Source organism: Rhinolophus hipposideros (assembly GCF_964194185.1).
Source record: "Rhinolophus hipposideros genome assembly, chromosome: 10".
Classification (NCBI taxonomy): Eukaryota; Metazoa; Chordata; class Mammalia; order Chiroptera; family Rhinolophidae; genus Rhinolophus; species Rhinolophus hipposideros.
The window spans coordinates 63,542,585-63,564,275 of NC_138056.1; the positions used below are offsets into that span (position 1 = coordinate 63,542,585).

Consider the following 21,691-nt stretch of genomic DNA (forward strand, 5'->3'; position numbering starts at 1 on the left):
TCAGATTTCTCCGCTGAAAAATGGGGGATAATAACCTGATGAATTCATGTATGAGAATAATGCTTGGAACATACTAAATCGTAAGGATTAGCTAGCATCGTCATTCATCTTCATCATCATTAGTTATGCGTCAGTTAATGATGGGAATATGTTCTGAGAAACGTGTCATTAGGCGATCTCGTTGTGCAAATATCACAGAGTGCCCTTACACAGCCCTAGACAGCATAGCCCACTACACACCTCGGCTGTACGACCGAGCCTACTGCTCCTAGGCTACAAGCCTGTAGGCAGGTTACTGTACTGAATACTCTACAACATTACAACGTCTGACAACATCACTAGGCAACAGAAAACTGTCAGCTCCATTATCATCTTATGGGACCACAGGAGTATATGTGGTCCATTGTTGATGGAAATGCTATTAGGTCATACATGACTGTATTATAAAAACAGGGTCAGAATTGGAAGAGGGTATGAGGATGTGTTTTGTTTTGTTTGTTGATGCAGTTACAGAATGTGTGCACTACAGGGGGGAAATGGACCCAGAGAAGGCAGGAAAAGGAACTGATGGAGCCGGTTCTGGAGTACCAGCTGGGGTTGACCCTGGACAGGGGCCCGATGTGGCAGTGGGAGTCTGTGCAAGTTCTCATCGGTTCTCCGTGAAGTGGAAAGAAGGTTGTCATAGGAGGCAGGAAGATGGAGATATTGGACGTCTGAAGAGAGAAAAGCTCTACACTAGCTGTCCAGGAGGGGAGAACAAATACATCAGAGGGCTGCCATGTACCCACCACCAGCACAGGGCCCTCCGTGGTCAGAGGTCACAGATCTTACAGCAAGGAGAGCTAGAGTGGCACCAACTGCGCAGGTGCAGGTACAGGGGGGTGCGTGATGTCAGATTTAACCAGAGCAGGGGTTTTGTCAGGCCAGTGTTACAAAGGGAGAGAAAGACAACGTGAGGATTCCGAGAGATTACAAAAGCAAAGCACTTGGCACAGGGCCTGTCATCCGAAGCGCTGCTGTTGTTCAAAGAGCTTCAGTGGCCTGTCCGAGGAACACCCCTCCTCCCCCCACACACACACCCCCCAACACACACACAGACTTCAGGATCTGAAAATTCGTCTGGAGTCTCATTTCTGCTCTTTCCACTAAGCCATGCCTCTCCCCTTTCAGTTCCAGTTGCTGTCTCATTTCTCAGGCCAAGATGTGACAAGATGACACCTCTCCTGCTCGTATCAGAGAACAAGCAAGCCCATGTGAGTGCAGGCTGGTCCTCACATGCTCCTTCCAAGAACCAGTAGCAAAGGAGGCTCTTCCCACCTTGAGGAAATCCTGGCTTTCCAGGACCTGCCCCAGGATTACACAAAGCTCTGTAGGTGCTCAACCACCAACTCTTCTCCCGGAAGACCTGTGAAACAGCTGGAAGCAGGGCCTTTGGTGGATCTTTGATTTGGTCACGGAGTACCAGTTATTTAACCCTGGACAGCCCTCGGCCCTTCTTTACAGAGCTTTAACGTCAAATTAATAGTGACCCAACCTCCAGCACCACACGTTTGTATTAACCAGCTGACCTGGAGCACAGTGAAGCATGGAAAGGACAAAGACGACGGCTAAACAGATAAGAAGGAGCCTGAAATTCCTGTAAGAGGGCCCCAAACAATGGCTTTTGAGAAGTTATAATGCACAGAACTCGAATTAAGAGCAGTGCACACCACACAAACTGAAACCAAAGTTTTACAAGATAATACATAAGCTTACTAGGTACAACACACTCTGATTATTTCTTTTTTTTTTTTTACTTCATTAGGAAAAAACAAACGCCAGTTACAATCCACTAAGAAAGATTCCACAATCAGTTAATGCGCTATGACCTGCAGTTGATAAACACTGGATTAAGGACAGCGCCCACCAGTGAGGGCGACTCCATGGTGAAATCATGTTCCCGGGAGAACTTGGGGAAACACTAAGTCAAGAGGTCTGTGTACCAAAAGGAACATGCGCTCCATGTTGGAGAAGTGCTAGGAATAGCTGTGCGCTTCCAGACAGAACCTGAACCAATGGGGAGAAGTTACAGGGAGCTAGAATGGTCTGCTTTGGGCGCACGGAGCTCTCTGTCTCTGGAGAAACCAAAAGGCTAACGGGATGCTAGAAAAGGGATTCGGGAATTAGATGAAAGAGATGAACCCAAGAGTTACTGGAGCTTCTCTCCACCCCGCAGTCTTCTCTACCTTGATGAAGAACAGGCGGCTGTGATGAGAATGAAATGGAAATAACGTGTGTGAAAGCCCTCAGAAAAGTTACAAGCTCTTCTAAGTACTCTCCGTCCTTCAATGGCAATTCTTAATCCACACCGGTACATTTCTTCAACTTCATCTGCTATCCAATTAGGTACTTGAAGACAACAGATACTACAAAAGTAAGCAGCCTTAATTTATCACGTTGTGAATGCCAGCTCAGCTCTGTGACAGCTCGAGATTAAGCACGGTTGGGGAACGTTTGGTAGAAACATGCGTACCAGCCAACTGTACGCGATGGCGATGGGTTTTTTACGGCAGTGCTTTGTTAACTTTTCCATTTCAAATGTGGCAGAGGTGAGTGAACCCTCATCCCTGGAGGCCAGGTCTGGGGCAGATTCGCTGCAAGAATAAAATCTCATTTGTCTCCTCTTTTGTCTTAAAGTGTCAAGCAATCATATACAACGTTAGCCCTTGTTTACTTCCGATGCAACTGGCATTGTGACGAAGCCGCTGCGGCTCTCACTCATTGCTGACAACATCCCCTGCCGCAGGCTCTCCTGTGTCACCTTTTAGGCAAGAAATGAGGTTTGGAGAGGTCGTGTAACTTGCCCAGGACCACAGAGCAAGCCAGTGGTGAACAGACAGAAAGCCCGACAGTCTGGCTCTGGAGCCTTGCTCTTCACCGCTGAGCTATGTGGAGTTTTCCTCCAACCAACATCCGTATTTGCTTTAATATTCTTTACGTGTTATTTCCCCCAAATCTTTGGGTAAAACATGACCGCAGAGGAAGCCGCACACACTCAGCCCAAGCGCAGCCTGCACTCTGCGGCGCACCCTGGGGGGAGAGGACCACAGCTCTGCCAGGATTCATCAGCCGGTCCTCACGCGTCTGTGGCCCGGCAGAGGCTAACAGCCCCTTGTCTCCCTCGACGTGTGACAGTTCTCATGTTCTGTTAGGCATGAACTTCATTAACAAGCAAGATATCACAAGCGCCGGTTGTTTATGGCATGTTTAAAATGAAAAATTCATTTCTATGCTACATTACAGCAAGTTAATGACAGAGCCCGGCTGATGGCAGACATACTGAGAAAGAGCGAGGCATTGACTGAATTAGCAAATACACACAAGCCACCGCGCGCACCCAACACCACGCATCTGGGCCTTCTCAAATCAGGAAGCGGGGGGCTCACTCCATCCAGAGGGTCAGCCTCCGCTAGAAGGGGACAAGCTCGCTCATCCATTCACTTGTTCAGCAAACACCTGCTGAGCGCCTCAGTGCTCGGGACGAGCCAATTGCACAGCCGTTCACTCGCCAATTCGTTCGTTCAGTCACTGCGTGCCTGTTACATGCCAGGGACAGGTGAACTGTTGTGAATATGCAGGGTGATTCACTGACTGCTCCGTCTGACCAGTCACTGATTCCCCACACACAGGACAACCCCGAGGTACTGCTAGGCACTGTCCTGGCAGCGGGCATGGAATAATGAACAAGACAGAATTCTTGATCTGACAGAACACACACCCTAATAAAGCAGGAGACAGACCGAGATGAGTCAGTATGTAATATGTCAAGGAGTGAAGTGCTACGAAGAAAGACAAAGCAGCATAAGGTGACAGAGAGGAGGGGGTGTGCTGGCATACAGAGAGTGTAACAGGGGACCACATCTCTGATTAGAGAGCAGAGGGCTGAAGGAAAAGCAAGAACAGGCCTAGAGCAGAATTAGGAAGAGAAGGGACCCCGGCAGGGAACGGGGAGGGCGGAGCCCCTGAGGAAGGGCCAGGCCTGAAAGGTTTTCAGGAACCACAGCCGACTAGGGCACGCAGCTAAGGTCCAGTTAGAGAGAAGAGCAGAAGCCAGAAGATCAATCCAAAAAGGACTCTACAAACCCACTGGCAAAGGTCTCTAAGCCTATCGTTTGTGCTTCACCGTAGGCTTTGATTGCTACCAAAATTCAAATATTCTCCGAAAGGCAGGCCGTAGACTGTGTTGCTATCAAATATTTACACAGCACCGTGTCAATATTCTCGGGCGTCTCTGCAGGGTGAGTTTTGGGGTGGGGGAAAGAGAATGACTCCATCAGACAATGAACGCGGCTGTTGAAGTTGAATCTGTCACTAAGTGATACACCTTTAATCTTTAACCTAAATGGCACCTTTTTGGCTGAACTGTACACTGGTTTACCAAACAGACCAGTTGATGAGGATGGTTTGGGCAAAGCGCCCGAAACAAGGCTTTCAAGCACTGAGGACAAGGTTTGCTGATTTTGCCAGTGGCCTATCTGCAGAGTGCCCCAGGCCAGCAATGAGCTCAGTTCCCACAGACCATGGCGGGTCACTGTTAACTAAGGCAAACCCAGTCACCTAAGTGAGGGAGGGGTCTCCACGCCATCTCCAAACGCCTTCATTCCCACCCTGACCCCAATCTTGTTTCACTGCTTACTTAGGAGCAGATTATTTTCCTTCTGCACTGACTTCCATTCTATATCCATCCCATATCCAAATGAAATGAACATGGCACAGAAACAGGTATACACCCCAAACTCTGAGCCTGCATGTTCTCCCTGGCGACACTGAGGTCCTCTCTCACGCACACGTCCTCCTGCGTCCAACCTTGATTCCTCAATTTCCAGGCAGAATGATTTCACTTACGCCAAGGTCTGATATTAGTCCCCTAACTAAAAAGCCTTCAGTGACCTCCAGTGCCACCAAACGCAGTGCACATTGGCCTGGCCTTCCAGGTCCTGGGTGCCAAGACCAACCCTACCCCCTTCATCATGTCAAGCAGTCATACCTCTCTGTCCCTCTGCAGGCAGCGGCAGAACAAGCCAACATATGCCTACACCCAAGTCTCCTCATTGTGGCCAGTTTTGCATACCCACCACGGAGACAACTTCCCTGATTCCCTTAGTCAAAACTAATTACCCTTTTACCTACTCTTATGCCTTTAAAAGAGCCCTTCTTCTGTTCTGCCTTTTTAAAGAGCTAATCATTTTTGTACGCCTTTCCCAACAGGAGTTCAGTAAGTCTTTGCTGAATAACACAAGCCTGTTCCTGCTACTAATGTTGCCCAAGCCAGAAGTTTGGGGGTTTTACTGGATGCCTCCCTCTGCCCCATTCCCTACATCAAACTGTCTCCCAAGTCCTCCCAACCCCTCATCCTAAACATCTCCCAAACGTGTGCCCCCTTCCCCAGCCCCACTACCACTAGGTCAGGCCCTCCCCTTCGTTCACAGGATGCTGCACCAGCCTCTTCACCTGCGCTTCCCTGCTGGCCCGTACCTTACCACTCTCCTGAGCCCTAAATAGTATAAACACTTCTAACTCCTTCTAAAATCAGTGCCCCTGCATGCAGGGCAAAAGACGCTACGACTTACCCATCCCACACGGTCCCCTCACCAGCACAACGTAACGCGGTAACGATCGCAAAGAATCACTAGAGAAGCAGGTGCGAGAGACATATGTACATCTTTAGCAAAGGGGTAGAGATGCCTTGTGGAAACCTCGTATGTTGAAGGACTAGTTGTTGGAAACTCTTAAGCCAAAACACATCCCAGATGTACATGTGTATCGCTTCACACTTCAAGGTAACCAACCAACCAATCACACTACACTAGTCATGAGAAAGCCAAGCTAACAGTAACTGATAAGTAACATCTCGATTCCTAGCAATAAAAAATTGTCACAGATTCAAGATGGCACTGACACTGTGCTGTTAGAGGGTCATTTCCAAGATCTACAGGAAGTCCAATGGCCGGTGTCAGCCCATGCTCCACAGGAGCCTGAAACGCACCACCGCTGAGCCTGGCAAGGCAGCGGACTCCCAGTGAAATATGAGTCATCCATAAACTCCAGCAAGGGCAGTGATTAACACCCATCACGTTTCAGGAACCTTCCATAACGTCTTTGTGATTACTGGTAGGTAGCCCGTAGTCGTACCTTAAAACTTGGAAGTCTGATAAAAGAACTTGTGTGTTAGACTCGAATCACCATTCTCTTGCCATTCGGAGACACCTTAGAAGTAGAAACTGAGCCTACTGAATCCCTGGGTTAAAAGACAAATCTGATCCAGTTACCCCCCAGTGTGAGGCTCCACGGGGGTGTTCCACTGCCCGCCTTTCAGCCCCACCCTCCCCACCCGAGGCTTTCAGTGGTGCGGCCACAGCAGTCCTCGTGCTGACCCACAGGCACGCCATGCTCTTGCTGGCCTCCCAGACCTCCGACCACGCCACTGTCTAAAATGCCGTCTTCCACCTCTTTTCTCCCAATCACTCCTTCCACTTGGCAAACTCCTCTTTCAAAACCCATCTCAAAGGTCACATACTCTTGAAAGCATTTCATGACTTTCCAGCCCCCAGAGTGAGTGAGGGCCCATCTCTGTGCTCATGGCTCCTGGTCATCGACTCCACCACTGTGCGCGTCACACTGTATTAAGGTCACCCAGTTGTCTGGTGTTCCCATTACAGCCTTTGCTTGTAACTCATCAGATTGACCCACCAAACTGGTACCATAAAAAAATCTCAAATTCAAGATCATAGAAAAGTTGTCTTCATTTGAGGTTATAGTACACCGAAGATAAAGTTAGAATTCCGGTATTCCCATTAACTATGTAGAATGGAAGGCCTGAGGACAATGGAGAGGATCACCCAACTAGCACAGAATTTCCGTTTCAGGCATGTGTTTGTATGTGTACATGGTTTCACAAACATACATACCAAAGTAAAGCTCAAGGGTAAGGGAAATAAAGCACGTTCCTTGTAAACACGTTTCGTTCTAAAATGTGTTTTAAAAGGAAAGCTGTGTACTAATACTCCGTGTGTTTCTTTTTTCCCCTGTAGAAAGTCAGTCTTTTCTTCTACAATCTGGAATCAAGTTTCATTTGTTATTTCCTGAGCTAAAGTGTTGCGCACACTTTTTTATATCAAAATATTTGGTGAGGGGGCTACTTGGAAAGGAGCCTGGGCATTAGAATTTTAGTTGATTACATATTGGTTATTTACTTATTAAGGTTCCAAATGAAATCGTGGTCCACCTCTGTGTTGTAAGAGTTGATTTTCTGGAGTTTGGAGGAAGAAATCACTTCCTGTACCATTTTCCAGAACACGACATCCATTTTAAACACACCTTTGTGAGTCTGACAGTTATTATACTGCCCTTGGAACATCAAAGCCATTGCAATCTGCCAAGGAAGTCAACAGCGAAAGGGAGAAGAGTCTTACAAGCCGCTTCAATGTGTGATAACATTGCTGTGGGACCTCTAGCCAGGTCTGGGGCCCTGGTGGCACAGCCTCTGCATGGACCACGCTGGGAGTATGGGATTCATTCAAGTGCAGGAGGAGGTCATTACAGGTTTAAGCAAGGGAGTGAACTATATGACAAGTATTTACAACGCTCACTATGGGTCCAAAGTGATGAACAGAACGGAGGGAAAGTGGAAGCAGGGCAGCCAGTTCAAAGGCCTTTGCAGTAACAGGGGAAAATGACATTGTCAATGGACTTGGAGATGGACATGGTAGGCGGCAAGTGAATTTAAGATCTTTAGGAGAACCATCGCTAGGACTTGATTTGGAGGAAGAGAAAGGTGAGTGACTCCCCAGTTTCTGGCTTGAAAAAGCGAGTTAACAGCTGTGCCCCTTAATGAGATGGGGGAAGGGAGGTCTGGAAAGGGGCTGTGGTAGAAGGAGACCAAGAGTGAATATTTGGACCCATTAAGACTGAGGTGCCCATGAGCTAATACCCAAGTTCACTAACTGCTATCAAAGGGATAAAAAGTGCTACAAAGTACAGAGGCATCGCATGGAATGATGGACGCCTGGAGTCATTCACACTGGTGACCCTTCATGCCCTCCTCTTAGGGTGCTCCGATGTCCACCTCTGTGCCAGCCAAGGTGACGTACACCACGTGAGGAGCCTAGGGGGCCAAACTCAGCCAAGACACATACAGGCTGCTTCTGTGATGACCCTCAGTAGTAACACAGATACCACATTGGGGTTAAGAAAACAGTAACTTTTTTTTTCCTTTTAATTTATTGGGGTGACAGTTGTTAGTAAAGTTACATAGATTTCAGGTGTACAATTCTGTATTACATCGTCTATAAATCCTATTGTGTGTTCACCACCCAGAGTCAGTTCACCTTCCATCACCATATATTTGATCCCCTTTACCCTCATCTCCCTCCCCCACCCCCCTTACCCTCTGGTAACCACTAAACTATTGTCAAGAAAACAGTACCTTTTAACAGTAAAATGGTATTTGCATCACACCACCATGGCAAGTAAAGTATGTAGCCTATTTTCTTCGATTAAGTGTCACATAATAGGTTTGCTGATTTCTTGATACTGGAGTTTTCCAGAAGTGCCAGCAGAAGGTTCTTCGTATCTAGTCTTGTGCACTGATGGTATACCATCAGTACCACCCTGTTTAGGGGGTTGCAAGTCAGAGTCTCCCCTAGGTAAATGTGGCTCTAAGGTGGCATCAGATGCAGAGGAAGGTCTCTCAACATAAAGACCAGAGGAGACAGCCTATCTTAGAAAAACAATGACTCATTGAAATCACATCCTGTTCTTAAGTTAATATGCCTCCTGGACTAAACCTGCTTTCCTATCATGATGAGTATATTTTCCAATTCCCCCATCAAAGGACAAATCAAAATGTCATCGACAATCTGCTTTCTAATTAAAAGTTGAGCCATTTAAAAAAAATCACATTTAACTAAACAATTCCACATGGTAATAAAGCACTGTGTTCTGCCTCCTTGATTGATAGAACCATTTGCAATTATTTAAAGGAGAAGGGAGGGAGAGAACATCATTAGATACAGCTAGATTAAGCTGAACAAACCCTTGTCAGTGGCCTCCAGTTTACTCACAGAGTAAGACAGTGCAGCATTAATGTAAACTAATTAAATTTCCTGCATTTAAATAAGCCCCCCCCCAACAAAAAAAAAAACAACAAAACTTACAAGACTAATTGGAAGGTCTCAGGAGGAAGATATCTACAGATCCCTATTTTTTCAAGAACTTGGCCAGGCTGTGGGTAGGCGGAAACACCAGGGTCAGAATGCATCTCTCAATAGAAGGTCAAGGCTCTCCTCCCTGAAAGGAGCATGCGGGTGGGTAAGAGACAGGGGAGAAACAGAGCCCCTGGGTTTTTGTGATGGCAGCACTGGCTTCCAAGGGCAAGAACCGAGATGGTGCAGGGGAGGAAACGCCATTCACATTGGCAATGTGACGCCATGTGAGACATCTAACTGCTAAGTCTGTTTCCTGACTGAAAAGGAAATGTTACCATGGGCCCCTGCCTGTGTGTTAGAATTGGTGGGAGAAGGAAATCTGGTGACATGTATAGAAGCACCCTGTAAAAGGGGAAGAACTCTGCACCTGGAAGAGAAAACTGCTGGTTACCGTTAGGTAGGGAAAGCTGGGGCGAGTCCTCTAAGAGGGCGGTGACCAACAAAACTGGTAAAATTAGTAAGGAACGTCTTCGGGATACTTAGCAGGTGCAACACACAGTCTGAAAAAAGGAACCTGCTGACTCACTCACTTAAAGCAAGAAGATCTGAAGTAGGGAGGCGGGTTAAGTTGCAACTGTCCTTTGACAAAGCAGCTTGGAAGCCTGGAAGATAAACGTCATCTGGCGAAAAGGAGGGGCCACAACCACGGCATGACCCAACCCCAACCTCATGCAGCCCCCATTCAATACCAGCCACAGGGAGGCAGAGGCAGGCTGGGAGCGATGCTCCCATGTCACCAGTTTCCTGACCCGCCTGTCACCTCCCTTCTCTTCCAGCTTCTGGATTATTGCTCTTTACATCGGTCCAAATTGCCCATGAAAAAGAAAAATCAGCAACAAAAGCTTTGCTATTAGCTTCATTTCACCAAAAGCCAAGACGCAAAGGAGAACGAGAGATGAGCGGTTTCTGATGAATGCTCAAGGAACAGAATGATTTATCGTACCGGCCCTATAAAGATGGAGAGGTGGAGGTACACACAGAAGCAACACGGGAACCGACGGTCTAGTGGGGGAGGCTGATTCACTGCTTCTTCAATAAACGTTTATGGAACATTGGCTGTGTCCCAGGCACAATTCAGACACACCCTCGAGGAGCTTACTGGGAAAACACACCATCAAACAGTGATGACCAAGTGTGGAGATGCTAAGATGGGGAGATCCCGGAGAAGGAGCCCCCACACTCAGTAAGCACGACATCAGTCAGGAAAGCCCACATGACACAGGTTAGTAAGACGCAGACAGTATCGTAGGGGTTCGAAGGCAGGAGAAATCACCGCTAGAGGGAGGGAATCCCAAAGGCTTCATTCCCAAGGAGGCAGCATTTGAGAAAGGCCTTGAAAGATGAAGAGGAACATGGCCAGGCAGAGAGAAGGGGTAAAATAACACATGCAGAGCCAGGCACGACTGCGGCAACACAGGGACGGTAATCCCTCCCCAAACATGGGTTCCCTGATTAGAGAACTTTAGTAGACACAAATTGACTTCTACTTACCTTTTCTTCAACTTCAGGAACTGCCGTTTCTATAGTTTCAAGCAAACGGATTTCCAGTAGAGGTGACTTGAGTTTTTTCTGTTGAGAAATCAGAAAAAGGTATAATAGGTTTGGGGGAGCTACTTCTCCACACACCCCTTTTTGGGACACCCCCCCCACCAGTCCACGCTGAGAAGGCTGTCACATGGCTCTCCTCCCCCAACTGACTGACTGGGGATGGACACTTGTCACTGTCAGACCCACCGTCTCCCTCCGTCCCTGCGTCACTCATTTGAGAATAAAGACATGCAAACGGGGCAGAAGTGGTGAGCCCCAAACCAGAGAAACAGACACACACACACACACACACACACATACACACATATAGATATATAGGAGGTGAGCAGGGCCACGCAGCCCAAGTTAGAGGGGCCTTCCTGCTTCAGTTCCTGGCAGGCTTTGCTCCAGTTCCTGGCAGGCTTTGCTCCCTGCCATTCCTGCGATTCCTACAACAAACCCCATACTCACTTAAAATAGCATGAGAGCATTTCTGTTCCTTGCAACCACAAATCACTGATTTAAAAATAAGAGATCCAAAAGAATGAGAAGAAGTAGAGATCCAGGGGCGGGACGAGAAAAAGAAACAAAAGCAGAAGGTGAAGAAAGAGGCTTTGGAAACAAAGCCTTGGAAAAAAATAGAAGACGACGAGAGAAAGTGATCTTGGCCTCTGTACTACTGTCCCATATGTGACAGGAAAGGAAGAGAGAGATGTGTGTGAGGCCCAGAGAATATATCCAATAAATGATTCATAAAACCCCAGCACTATTAAATATTAAGATGGAAGCCCAGATACTGGACAAAAGGGACTCCTAATAGAAGCATTATCCATAACAAAACAAAATAAATAAGAATTACACTGAAAATACAAAGGTGAGAAGTACTGAAAAGTACCGACAGCAAGCAAGGAATAACTGAGTAACTATACAATGCCCATCGTTGCTAAAATAAGAAGTGTAATAATTCAAAGATAAGTCTTGATTTATCATGCTGCCATTTTGTGTGTCTTAAACAATAAATATTTTATTCGCTCATGGTTTAGTGCGTTAGCAATGAGTGCTGGGCTCAGCCGGGAGGTTTTTCTTCTGGTCTTGCCCAGTTTGCTTATGTGGTGGCTCAGCTGGGCTGGATGGTAGAGCAGTGACACAGCTCACAGGCCAGTGACTCGTACTAGCTGCTTGTACTGCCTTGATAGTCTATTTTAGTAAACATGAACATCTCTTTCCTGAGATCTTCAAAGATTTATGCCCTCTATCCCCTTGCCACATTTTTCCATTGGTTCTTGAGTTGGTCCACCACGAACTCACCTCCTGCAGGGCTTCAAGAGTCTAACCTCTCCAAAGCCCTCTCTCCCAGGGAATGATGGCTTTGGTGAAGTGCCGAGGTTAAGGTGTATGAAGGGGGGGGGGGGGCGGCAGGGCTGGAAAGGAGAACTTCACAGGCCCCTGAACGCCAAGGTAAGTGGGCTGGACATTATCCAAACAGCATAAGAGTCAAGATGACTGTAGTCTAATTCCATCTTCTCGAAGCGCTAATTATCATTCACCACATGAGGAAAGGTACAATTGGGCTACAGAGGGAAAATATGACCCAAACCACAAGGACTGAAGCAGTGGGCTGGAAATTCAGTCGACAGCAATTACGTTGACCTTTTCCCCTTGACAGGATCCTTTGCCTGCTGCTGTTGGCTCATTAGCTGCAGCAAAGGTTTTACAAGTTTCCTCTGGCTTCTGGGCCTTCTAAGCAGCTCCGTGCCCCAGGGGCTCGCTGGAGCATCAGCTTTCACGCAGGGTACAGAATAGCAACAGGGACAACTGCTGGCCTGCAGAACAGGCTAGAAGGCAGCTCTCCTGTCTGCTCATCCCAGACCTAGCCCCCAGGAGGCTGGTGCCACAGCCATCTGTCCATTCCAAGCAGCAGAGGCACCTGTGCTCCAATACCAGCCTTACCACTTCCTCTCTGGGCCTCAGTGCCCTCATCTATAACACAAGGGAGGAAGACCACACCGACGGCATTCAAAGGCGGGGTCTGCAAACTGGTGCAATCCACCAACTCTGCTTCTGTTCACAAGGTAAGTGCAGAAATTAAGGGGACCTCAGAAGCGTTTGGAGCATACAATATTGCTGCGTAGCCAAGCACATGATCAGTGGAACTGACTTATTAAACAGAGCACAGACTGGTACCTGAGTTCCCTGCAGCTGCCATAATAAATGACCACAAACTGGGTGGCATAAAACAACAGAAATGTATTCTTTCACATTCTGGGGGCCAAAAGCCTGAAATCAGAGCGTGAGCAGCGTCACACTCCCTCCAGAGGTTCTATGGGAGAATCTGTTCCTTGCCTTTTATGGTTTCTGATGACTGTTGGCATTCCTTGGTTTCTGGCCACATCACTCTTCTACTTCACTGCCGTGTGTGTGTGTGTGTGTGTGTGTGTGTGTGTGTGTGTGTGTGTGATCTCCCTCTTCCTCTCTCTCCTAAGGCCACTTGTGATGCCATTAGGGGTCCACCTTGATAATCCAAGTTGATCTCATCTCAAGATTCTTATCTTAATTACATCTAAAAAGACACTTTTGCCAAATAAGGCAACAGTATTTGGACACATCTTTGGAGCTACCATTAACTCCACTGCAACTACTTTGGATATTGTTGAATTCATGTGTGACCAGTTGTACAGGGGGCACACACCGTACACTCATATCAGTTCACCATTGAGGGGAAAAAAATCACCACCACCCTGTTTCTCATTCAGCTAGCACCCTGATCCTCCTCTACAGCCCAGTGGCTGGGGCTGGGCAGGACCAGACTGCAATGGGCAGGAAAGGAGGCTACCAGGCGGCAGGGGTGCAAACAGCAGGTGCAGACGGTTCCCTCAGCCCTTCCCCAGGCTGGTCTCCATCTGGCAGGCAGTGCAGGAGCTGCCCCCACACCCCCGACCCCAGATTCCTGTCTCTCACATGGCTTTAGTTGTAAAGTGATTAAATTGATCTGTTTTCTGTTTAAGTGTGCCTCCCTCGTCCCATAAAATGTTCAGTTTTCAATGGCCAAGTTTGAGAACAGACACAAAACTTTTTAATTAAAATCCTTGTGTACCTAGCACTGCCCTACTATTAACATATTCTCTCCCCCAACACCCCTCCCTGTAACCTCAAGAACAATCAGGAAGTTTCCTGGCTTCATAACAGAATGGAAAAAAGACTTGATAAAGCAAGGATTTCATTTCTCATTAGAAGTTTTCTCGCCTTGCACGAATACTCCATGCTAAAGGAACCACTATGTTGAGTCCCTTTGCTATGTTACATTTCAGCCTTAAAAACAAACCATGTCAAAATACCAGAGTATAAAATGATAACACGCAATACAGGTATGGCCACAGAAAAATGGGCACTCTTATTGTTCAACTACTGGTAGGAGTATAAAAGGCACAATCTTTCTGGAAAGCAATTTAGCAAACTCTTATTAAGTGGTTTAAACTGTACACCCTCAATGTAAACTGGTACAGACACTATGAAAATAGTATGGAGGGTCCTCAAAAAATTAAGCATAGAATGACCATACAACCCAGCAATCCTTCCAAAAAATCTAAAAACAGGTATCCGTAAAAATATATGTATACTGATATTCATTACAGTATTATTCACGGTGGCCAAGACATGGAAATAAGCAAAGTATCTTTTGATAGATGATTGGATAAAGAAAATGTGGTACATATACACAATGGAATACTACTTGGCCATAAGAAAAGATAAAATACTGCCATTTGCCACAACATGGATGGACCTTGAGATTATCATGCTAAGTGAAATAAATCAGAAAAAAATCAATAACTATATGACTTCACTCATATGGGGGATATAAAACTGCCAACAACAAACAAGACAAACAAAACCTCAAAGACACAGACAACAGTTTAGTAGTTATCAGAGGGTAACGGGGGGGGGGGGGGGGAGACGGATGGTAGAGGAGGGTAAAGGGGCCAAATATATGGTGATGGAAGAACTGACTCTGGGTGGTGAACACAGTGCAATATATAGACGATGTATTACAGATTGTACACTTGAAACCTACGTAATTTCACTAATCAATGTCACCCCACATAATTTAATTAAAAATTTAATTAAATGAAAAAAATTGTACATCCCCTTTGATGTGATTCCACCTTCAGAACTCTTCCCAAGGGAATAATCTGAAATGGGGAAAAACTGAATGCTCAAAGGCATCTATGGTAGTGTTATATGTAAGATAAAAAATTGGAAATAAACTTAACAGCCAAGAAAAGGAAATGATTAGATAAATTATGGTAGATTCATCAAGTTTTGTGCAGCCGTTACAATGACATCTTACAAAGAATTTTTAATAAAAATAACAACTCCAATAATAACAGCCAATCCTTACATGGGCCAGGCCTTATCCTACGTTATTAGGTGCTTCACATACATTAATCCTCCTAATCAGTATATCAACTCAATGAGGTAGGTGTTGTTATTAGTCTCATGTTACAGATCACCAAATGGCGGCACCAAGAATTCAGACACTTGCCCAATGTCCTTCTGCTGATAAGAGACAGCACCGGGATTTGAGCCCACCCCGTCTGGCTCCAAAGTCCATGCACTTCAGACCCACAGTAGGCTGAATAGCCAGAGATACTAGGTGCTAACGCTAGAACTTGTAAATGTCACTTTATATAGAAAAGAGGTCTCTGCAGACGTGATGAAGATAAGAATCTTAAGTTTGAAGAGATAGCCTGGATTATCTGTGTAGGCTCTAGATGCCATCACCAGTGCCCTCAGGAGAGGGGCAGAGGAAGATTTCCCACACACACGCATGCACACGGACACAAAAGATGTGTGAAAAGAGGCAGATATTGGAGAGATGGGGTACATGCCAAGGAATGCCAGTAACCACCAGGAGGGCAAAGAAAGTGAATCCCCCCTAGAGCCTCCAGGGGGCGCACAGTCTGCCTCTCCCTTGATTCAGACAGACTTCTTTCTGGCCTCCAAAACTGTTAGAAAAATTTCTGTTGTTTTAAGCCCTCTACTTTGTGGAAATTTATTACAGCAGCCAGAGGAAACTAATACAAGTTCCTACGCTGTACTGCTCACAATGCAAGAGAAAATATTTGTTAAATGGGAAAAGTAGAAATCAAAGTTTATACCCAGTGATCTTAATTATGCATATAAAATGCATGCAAATACAACAAAATGTTTTGTAAGTGATTATCTCTGAAACTAGAATTATGGGTAATTTTCAGCATTATGCCTTTTGATATTTTTCCAAATTTCTACAGTGTGAATTACTTTTACAAAGAAAAAAATTTTTTTAATTAGCAACTCGTGATATTTCTGCAACTCTAACTCAAACACAAAAATTGAAAATCAAGAGGACCAAAAACCTCCCTAAGAATCTTCTCAATTCAGTCTCACAGCAACACCTGAAAAATCAGCAACCCAGATGCATGCTATTCTCTAAGTGACTCCACTCAACCCTCTCTAACGCCTGTCAGTTTTTAGACTCTGGCAGGAACATGATGTGGCTGAAGATGTCTCAGGCTTTGAAACAAGAGGATAATCTGAGCTGGTAAATGTTTTCCTGTCCGTCTACCCACATGTGGTGATGGGGTGAGGAATGGGAGATTTTTATGCATTCCCAGAGCTCACCCGACCCAAAGTGAGAGCCGTGGGCCACACGCCAAAAACCATAAGCACTGGTTTATGTAAATGTTTGCTTTCTCTATAGGTGACTTCACAGAATGAAACATCAAATTAAACACTGGGTTAATCTTCTTACTGAAGTCCTGACTCCAAAACGCTCCTATTATCATCTGTCCAGTTTGTCAGAAGACTAAAGGCCAATTTTACTATATCCACATCACATCCTTTGATTAAATATATTCATAAAAAGAGTATATTAACATTCCCCACCAGTGGATGGGCAGTACAGGATCAAAATAGAAATAGGGTGTGTTTTGTTTTCCATGGAAGAGAAGGGAAGAGTCAGTCACTGGTTCCCTCCAAAATGGGCCAGGTCAGAGCAACAGAGCATGCCAAGCACGTTATAGTTTTATTCAGCCCACCCTGGACAGCACAGTGAGTATGGGTACTGGGGTGATGAGACCATGGTGTGGGGTTTGTCCTTTAGTCTCAGATTTTTCTGAGCATGTTTATTCATTCTTCGTTCAACCAATCAACATATACAAGCACCTACTATGTGCCAGGTACTAAGAGGAAGTTGGCTCACATTTTAAAGATCCTGTCTCTAACATGCAATCCTTTTGGATGATATGGTTGAGCCAATGGCCCACATCTTTACTGCCCTTCCTCAGTGGTGTGGATCACAGGGATGCCAACGGTGGCCATTGAGAAGAATACCTAAACAACTCGGCAGAGCTTTGAAAATGGAAAAAACAAAGCAAATGGTTCAGCACTGTGTACCTTCCTACATAACACTGACATAATACTTGTAATTTCGGGTGATGAGCTGATGAAAACTTCAATCTCTCTCCCACTTAACCACCTACTCTATACAAATAGCATATTAACTCCAAGTCTTTTTTTGGGGGGGGGTAGGGAAGGGGGTGGTGGTTTTGTTTTTGCTTGCCATTGTATACTTAATTCTACCAGAGTCTAACCCTGAGAGGTACTCATTAAATATCTGAGGTGTAAATTAATGCATGAATGAACACAGGTAATCAATTTCATCATCTGCTACAACGGAAAAGCCAGGCCACATGATTATTTCCCAAAGAAAATTCCAAGGAACCTATGTGATATGCCAAAAAAAAAAAAAAAATGTTCACATGTTATTCAATTTGGGAAATACTACATTCTGTAGCCTCCCATTCTCCTTAAAAAGATTCACGGTGCACATTATACAATAAAGGATCTGGGAAATCCTTTGATTAAAAACCTGTCTGAACATTCTCAAATCTAGTTTACCAGGAATACACTTTATGCTTACCGACATCACACAGAACCAATGTTCTAAGGACACCCAGGGAAACACTCACCCAAACTCTTCATCTGTTCAAAGAACATTTATTAAGTCCTTGTAATAATGATATAATGGCGATAGGGACAGCCAACATTTAACAAGTTACCACTGAACAGGCACGGTACTTGGTGCTGCCTACTAACACCAAGATACACGTGAAACCCGGCTCACAGTCTAGTCTTATGGTAAAGACCCCGGTGATTAACTAATGGGAGAGACCTATTAACTGCAGTGACAGACACAGAAGCACACAGACATATGCAGATGTGCACAAATACAAACAAACGTATCTATGTGTATGTACTCTGCACACTCACACACAAGAATGAGAGACGCTGAAGATGAGTGTTCCAGGCAGACGGGAACTAAGAGAGTCTAGTGCATGCAGATGAATGAAGACAGTTTGCTCTTGTCCTGTGGTTTTCGAAGTATGATCCAAGACCCTCTCCGGGGGTGCTACAAGGTCAACACCATCCTCAAGTGTGCAGAGGTTTGCACTGACGGTGCAATGGCAGTGGGGGTGCCTTAGCAAGAAGCAAGGCAGTGGCACCTGACGGTCACTGTATTCCCCACCGCCACACATTCACGGTTTAAAAAAAGGACCTAAGAATGTCCTTGAAGAAGCAGGAAAAATTATTAATTTTATTAAATATCGACCCCTGAGTACACATCTTTTTAATGTCCCATGTGACAGAATGGGAAGCACTCATAAAGCACTTCTACTGCAAGCCAAAGTATGACAGTTGTCAGGAAAAAAAAGCACTTGTGTGACTGAGCTGCGAGCTGAATTAGCCACTCTTCTTCCTGGAACACCATTTTTACGTGAAAGATGACAGACCGAAAAACTATGGTTATTCAGATTGGGGTATTTGTAGACATGTTCTCAAAAATGAATAACATGAGCTTATTATTTCAAGGAAAATGAATGGCATTTGTTGCTCAAGAAAGAAATTGAGCTTGTAAGCAAAACTTAAAATTTTGAAAAACTTATATTAGCCACTGTGAGCTTTAAAGCATCCCAATACTTAAAGACTTCAGATGAGCTTGGTAATAACATTATCAAATGTCATATTTTCCAAATGACTAATTCATGTTACTAAATGCATAAAAGAGCTTTTCAAAGTGCAAGATAGAACAACAGATTTTAATGTAAGACAGTATGAAAAGTTCATTGATATGATTTCAGATTCTATGCTACAACAAACCTTTAAGAAACTACCACTTGTCAAGTTTCCAAGACTATCTGCAATTAACTGAAAAGGTTATTAAAACACTCCCCCACCTTTTCCAATTACGTATATCAACACAACAAACTGCAACAGAATGAATGCAAAAGTATTTAGAAGAATCCAGGTGTCTTCCATTAAGGCAGACATTAAAGAGATCTGGAAAAAAGTAAAGCCATTGTCACTCTTCTCATTAAATGTTTATGTTTTGGAAATAGTTCTTTTCATCAAAAATATTATTTATATTATCATGTAATGGGTTTCTGATGGCTGTGTTCAACAAATAGTTTTAAAACTTTCAATCTCAACTTCTAATAGAGTAAATCTTGTCGTCAGATATCATCCACATAATTGAAAGTTCTTTGGGGATCTCACTAATTTTTAAGAATTTTTAAAGGGGTCTTGACATGACAAGTTTGAGGACTGCTGGTCTAGTGTAGGGGGAGCAGGGAGTCGTGGCAGGTGAGGTGAGGGTCATGAGGCGGCAGGGAAAGGGACCCCGCAGTCAACCACACGGTGATGAGGGGCTCAGAACCAATCTTACGAGAGCCGAAGGGTGTGGAACACCAAAGCGATACACACTTGCCTTTTAGAAAGAGCAAGCACATAGGAAGGCACCCTGTGCTCCATAAACATATGATTGCAAGTCAAACTGTAGGACACCGAAGGTCCGTTAGTACAATCCATAAAATAAAATACAAATTTATATGAAAGAGCACGCACAGAAAAATGTTGAAATTTAATGATGGAAGGGAAAGAAGCAGGGTCTTGCAAAATAGACTTGCCACCAAGTGGAATTCTGCGAAATGTGGGAAATCATCAGTAACAAAGTGCAGGGCTTTAAACATCTAAAGATGTCAAAATCAAGATGCATTTCAGGCAAGTCCAGAAAATAAAAATAAAGGAGCCAGCAAAGACCAATAAGCTGCAGTAGTAAAGAGGGAAAACACATGCAGCCAGAGAAGACAAACAGGAGCATTTAGAAGTAAAAAGAAGTAGTGAAGAGAGGAAATCAGCTCCTACATCAGAGTGTGTACTCCATCCAATCAGCATGCACCCCACCACTGTGGGAGGGAACAGATGGGGCAGGAAGCATTTCTAGAGACCCCAACAGAGTCAGCACGGGATCTCTGGGCCTGGACAACCAGATCTCCTGAGCAGGTATCTCACCCAGGAAAAGCTGGATTACCACAATCAAGAACACAGACTATACGGAATGCTTAGATTCTAAGTCAAAAAAAAAAAAAAAATTAGTCGGGTAGTTGTAACAAAAATGTTAAAGGTATCCTACAAAGAATGCCAACTGGTAGAAATTGGCAAGTTTTACTGGGCCTCAGTTTCCTCTTCTGCAAAATGTGGAGTCCATCTACTTCACAAAGTCGGTGGGAGGACAGGTAACGCATCACAGAGACTCTGAGCACATCTCTGGCATATGGCAGATGCCCCAAAAACAAAAGCTATAATTATTATCACTGTAGTTATGATTTCAGGGTCAAAGTGGAAAACTGAGTTGTCATTGTACTAACGTAGGCCAGAAAGCTCTCCAAGGCAAATATCAAGTTTTTAAAAACCACCAATATGTGAACATAGAGAAGAATTTGAAAGGCTTTGGCCCAGGGCTATATTCATTCAACAGAGGCGAGAACCATGCTTGACTTTGGTTGGGCCTGATACCACTGGGCTTAGAGGGCCTCTCCAATCACAATAGATCATTGTCAAGCTCAAGGAGACCCAAGCAAGAAGAGGGGGAAAACCAAACCACCACCTTCCTGAGCAGCCTACACAACTATGGCATGCACCTTTCACACACAATTGATGTCCTCTGATTGTCACGATCAGCGCAGAGGCATGTGGATACACGGCCATCACTACCATTTCATGGACCAGGAAGCTGTCTCATGGCTGAATTGTAAAGAAGTGGTGTAGGCAGAGCCTCTGTCTCTGGATCTGGCGTCCAGGACTCTCACTAGACCACAGTGTCCACCCCCACAGGGATTTGAGGGCCCGCCAAATAGGTGCTGGACAACAGCTCTTCATCCAGTTAGAGCAGTACACTGGGAATCCACTGGATTACACACACACACAAATAAACTTAAATTCTGAAAAACCCAGACTCAAAAGACTTTGACCCATTTACAGAAACAAACATGGCTAATTAAAGAAATGTTTTCTAGAAAGGTCAGATAGGAGGAAAAAAAGAGAGTAAGGAATATTTTAATAGAGACAGTCAATTCAGCCAAAAATGAGACTCCTGCCCTCCTTCACCCTCTACAGCTACTGGGACCCCCAGGAAGCGTTCATTGATTGACATGCCATACGCGGCCCTCGGGGCTGGGGGTGTGAGCCAGCCTATGCGTCCCTACCCCAGACAGACATCAATAGGAAACTATTATTTCATGGACATAGTATGTGCTGTGAACTCGCAGTCCAGGGTACCACGAGAGCGCGTCCTGAACGGCCTCGCCGAGTCTGAGGTCACACGAGCACATGCAGAGGACCCAAGGGGTCTCAAAGCCCGTGAGACAAGATGAGCTGTGAGGCGCAAGAGGCCGGCGGGGAGCAGGCTGCACAGACGTGTCACCACACACACTGCACATGCTCCAAAGGGTATGGAACCCGGCGATAGAGGAGAAGCATCATCCAGTTTGCGTTGTGAAAGGGTTCTGTGGCTGCAGCTCGGAAATCTGGAGCGGGGTAAGAGC

At 45.3% G+C, this 21,691-nt stretch overlaps 1 protein-coding gene across 6 annotated transcripts in view; it reads right to left on the bottom strand.

Moving 5' to 3' along the window:
• Nucleotides 1–21,691, bottom strand: part of SMCO4 (single-pass membrane protein with coiled-coil domains 4) — a 137,607-nt gene that overhangs the window by 12,531 nt on the left and 103,385 nt on the right. For all 6 annotated transcript variants that reach the window (XM_081062620.1, XM_081062619.1, XM_081062618.1 and 3 more), the window contains one exon: nucleotides 10,737–10,814. In XM_081062620.1, the coding sequence (XP_080918746.1) occupies nucleotides 10,737–10,814 (78 nt within the window). The remainder of the gene's footprint in view (nucleotides 1–10,736; nucleotides 10,815–21,691) is intronic.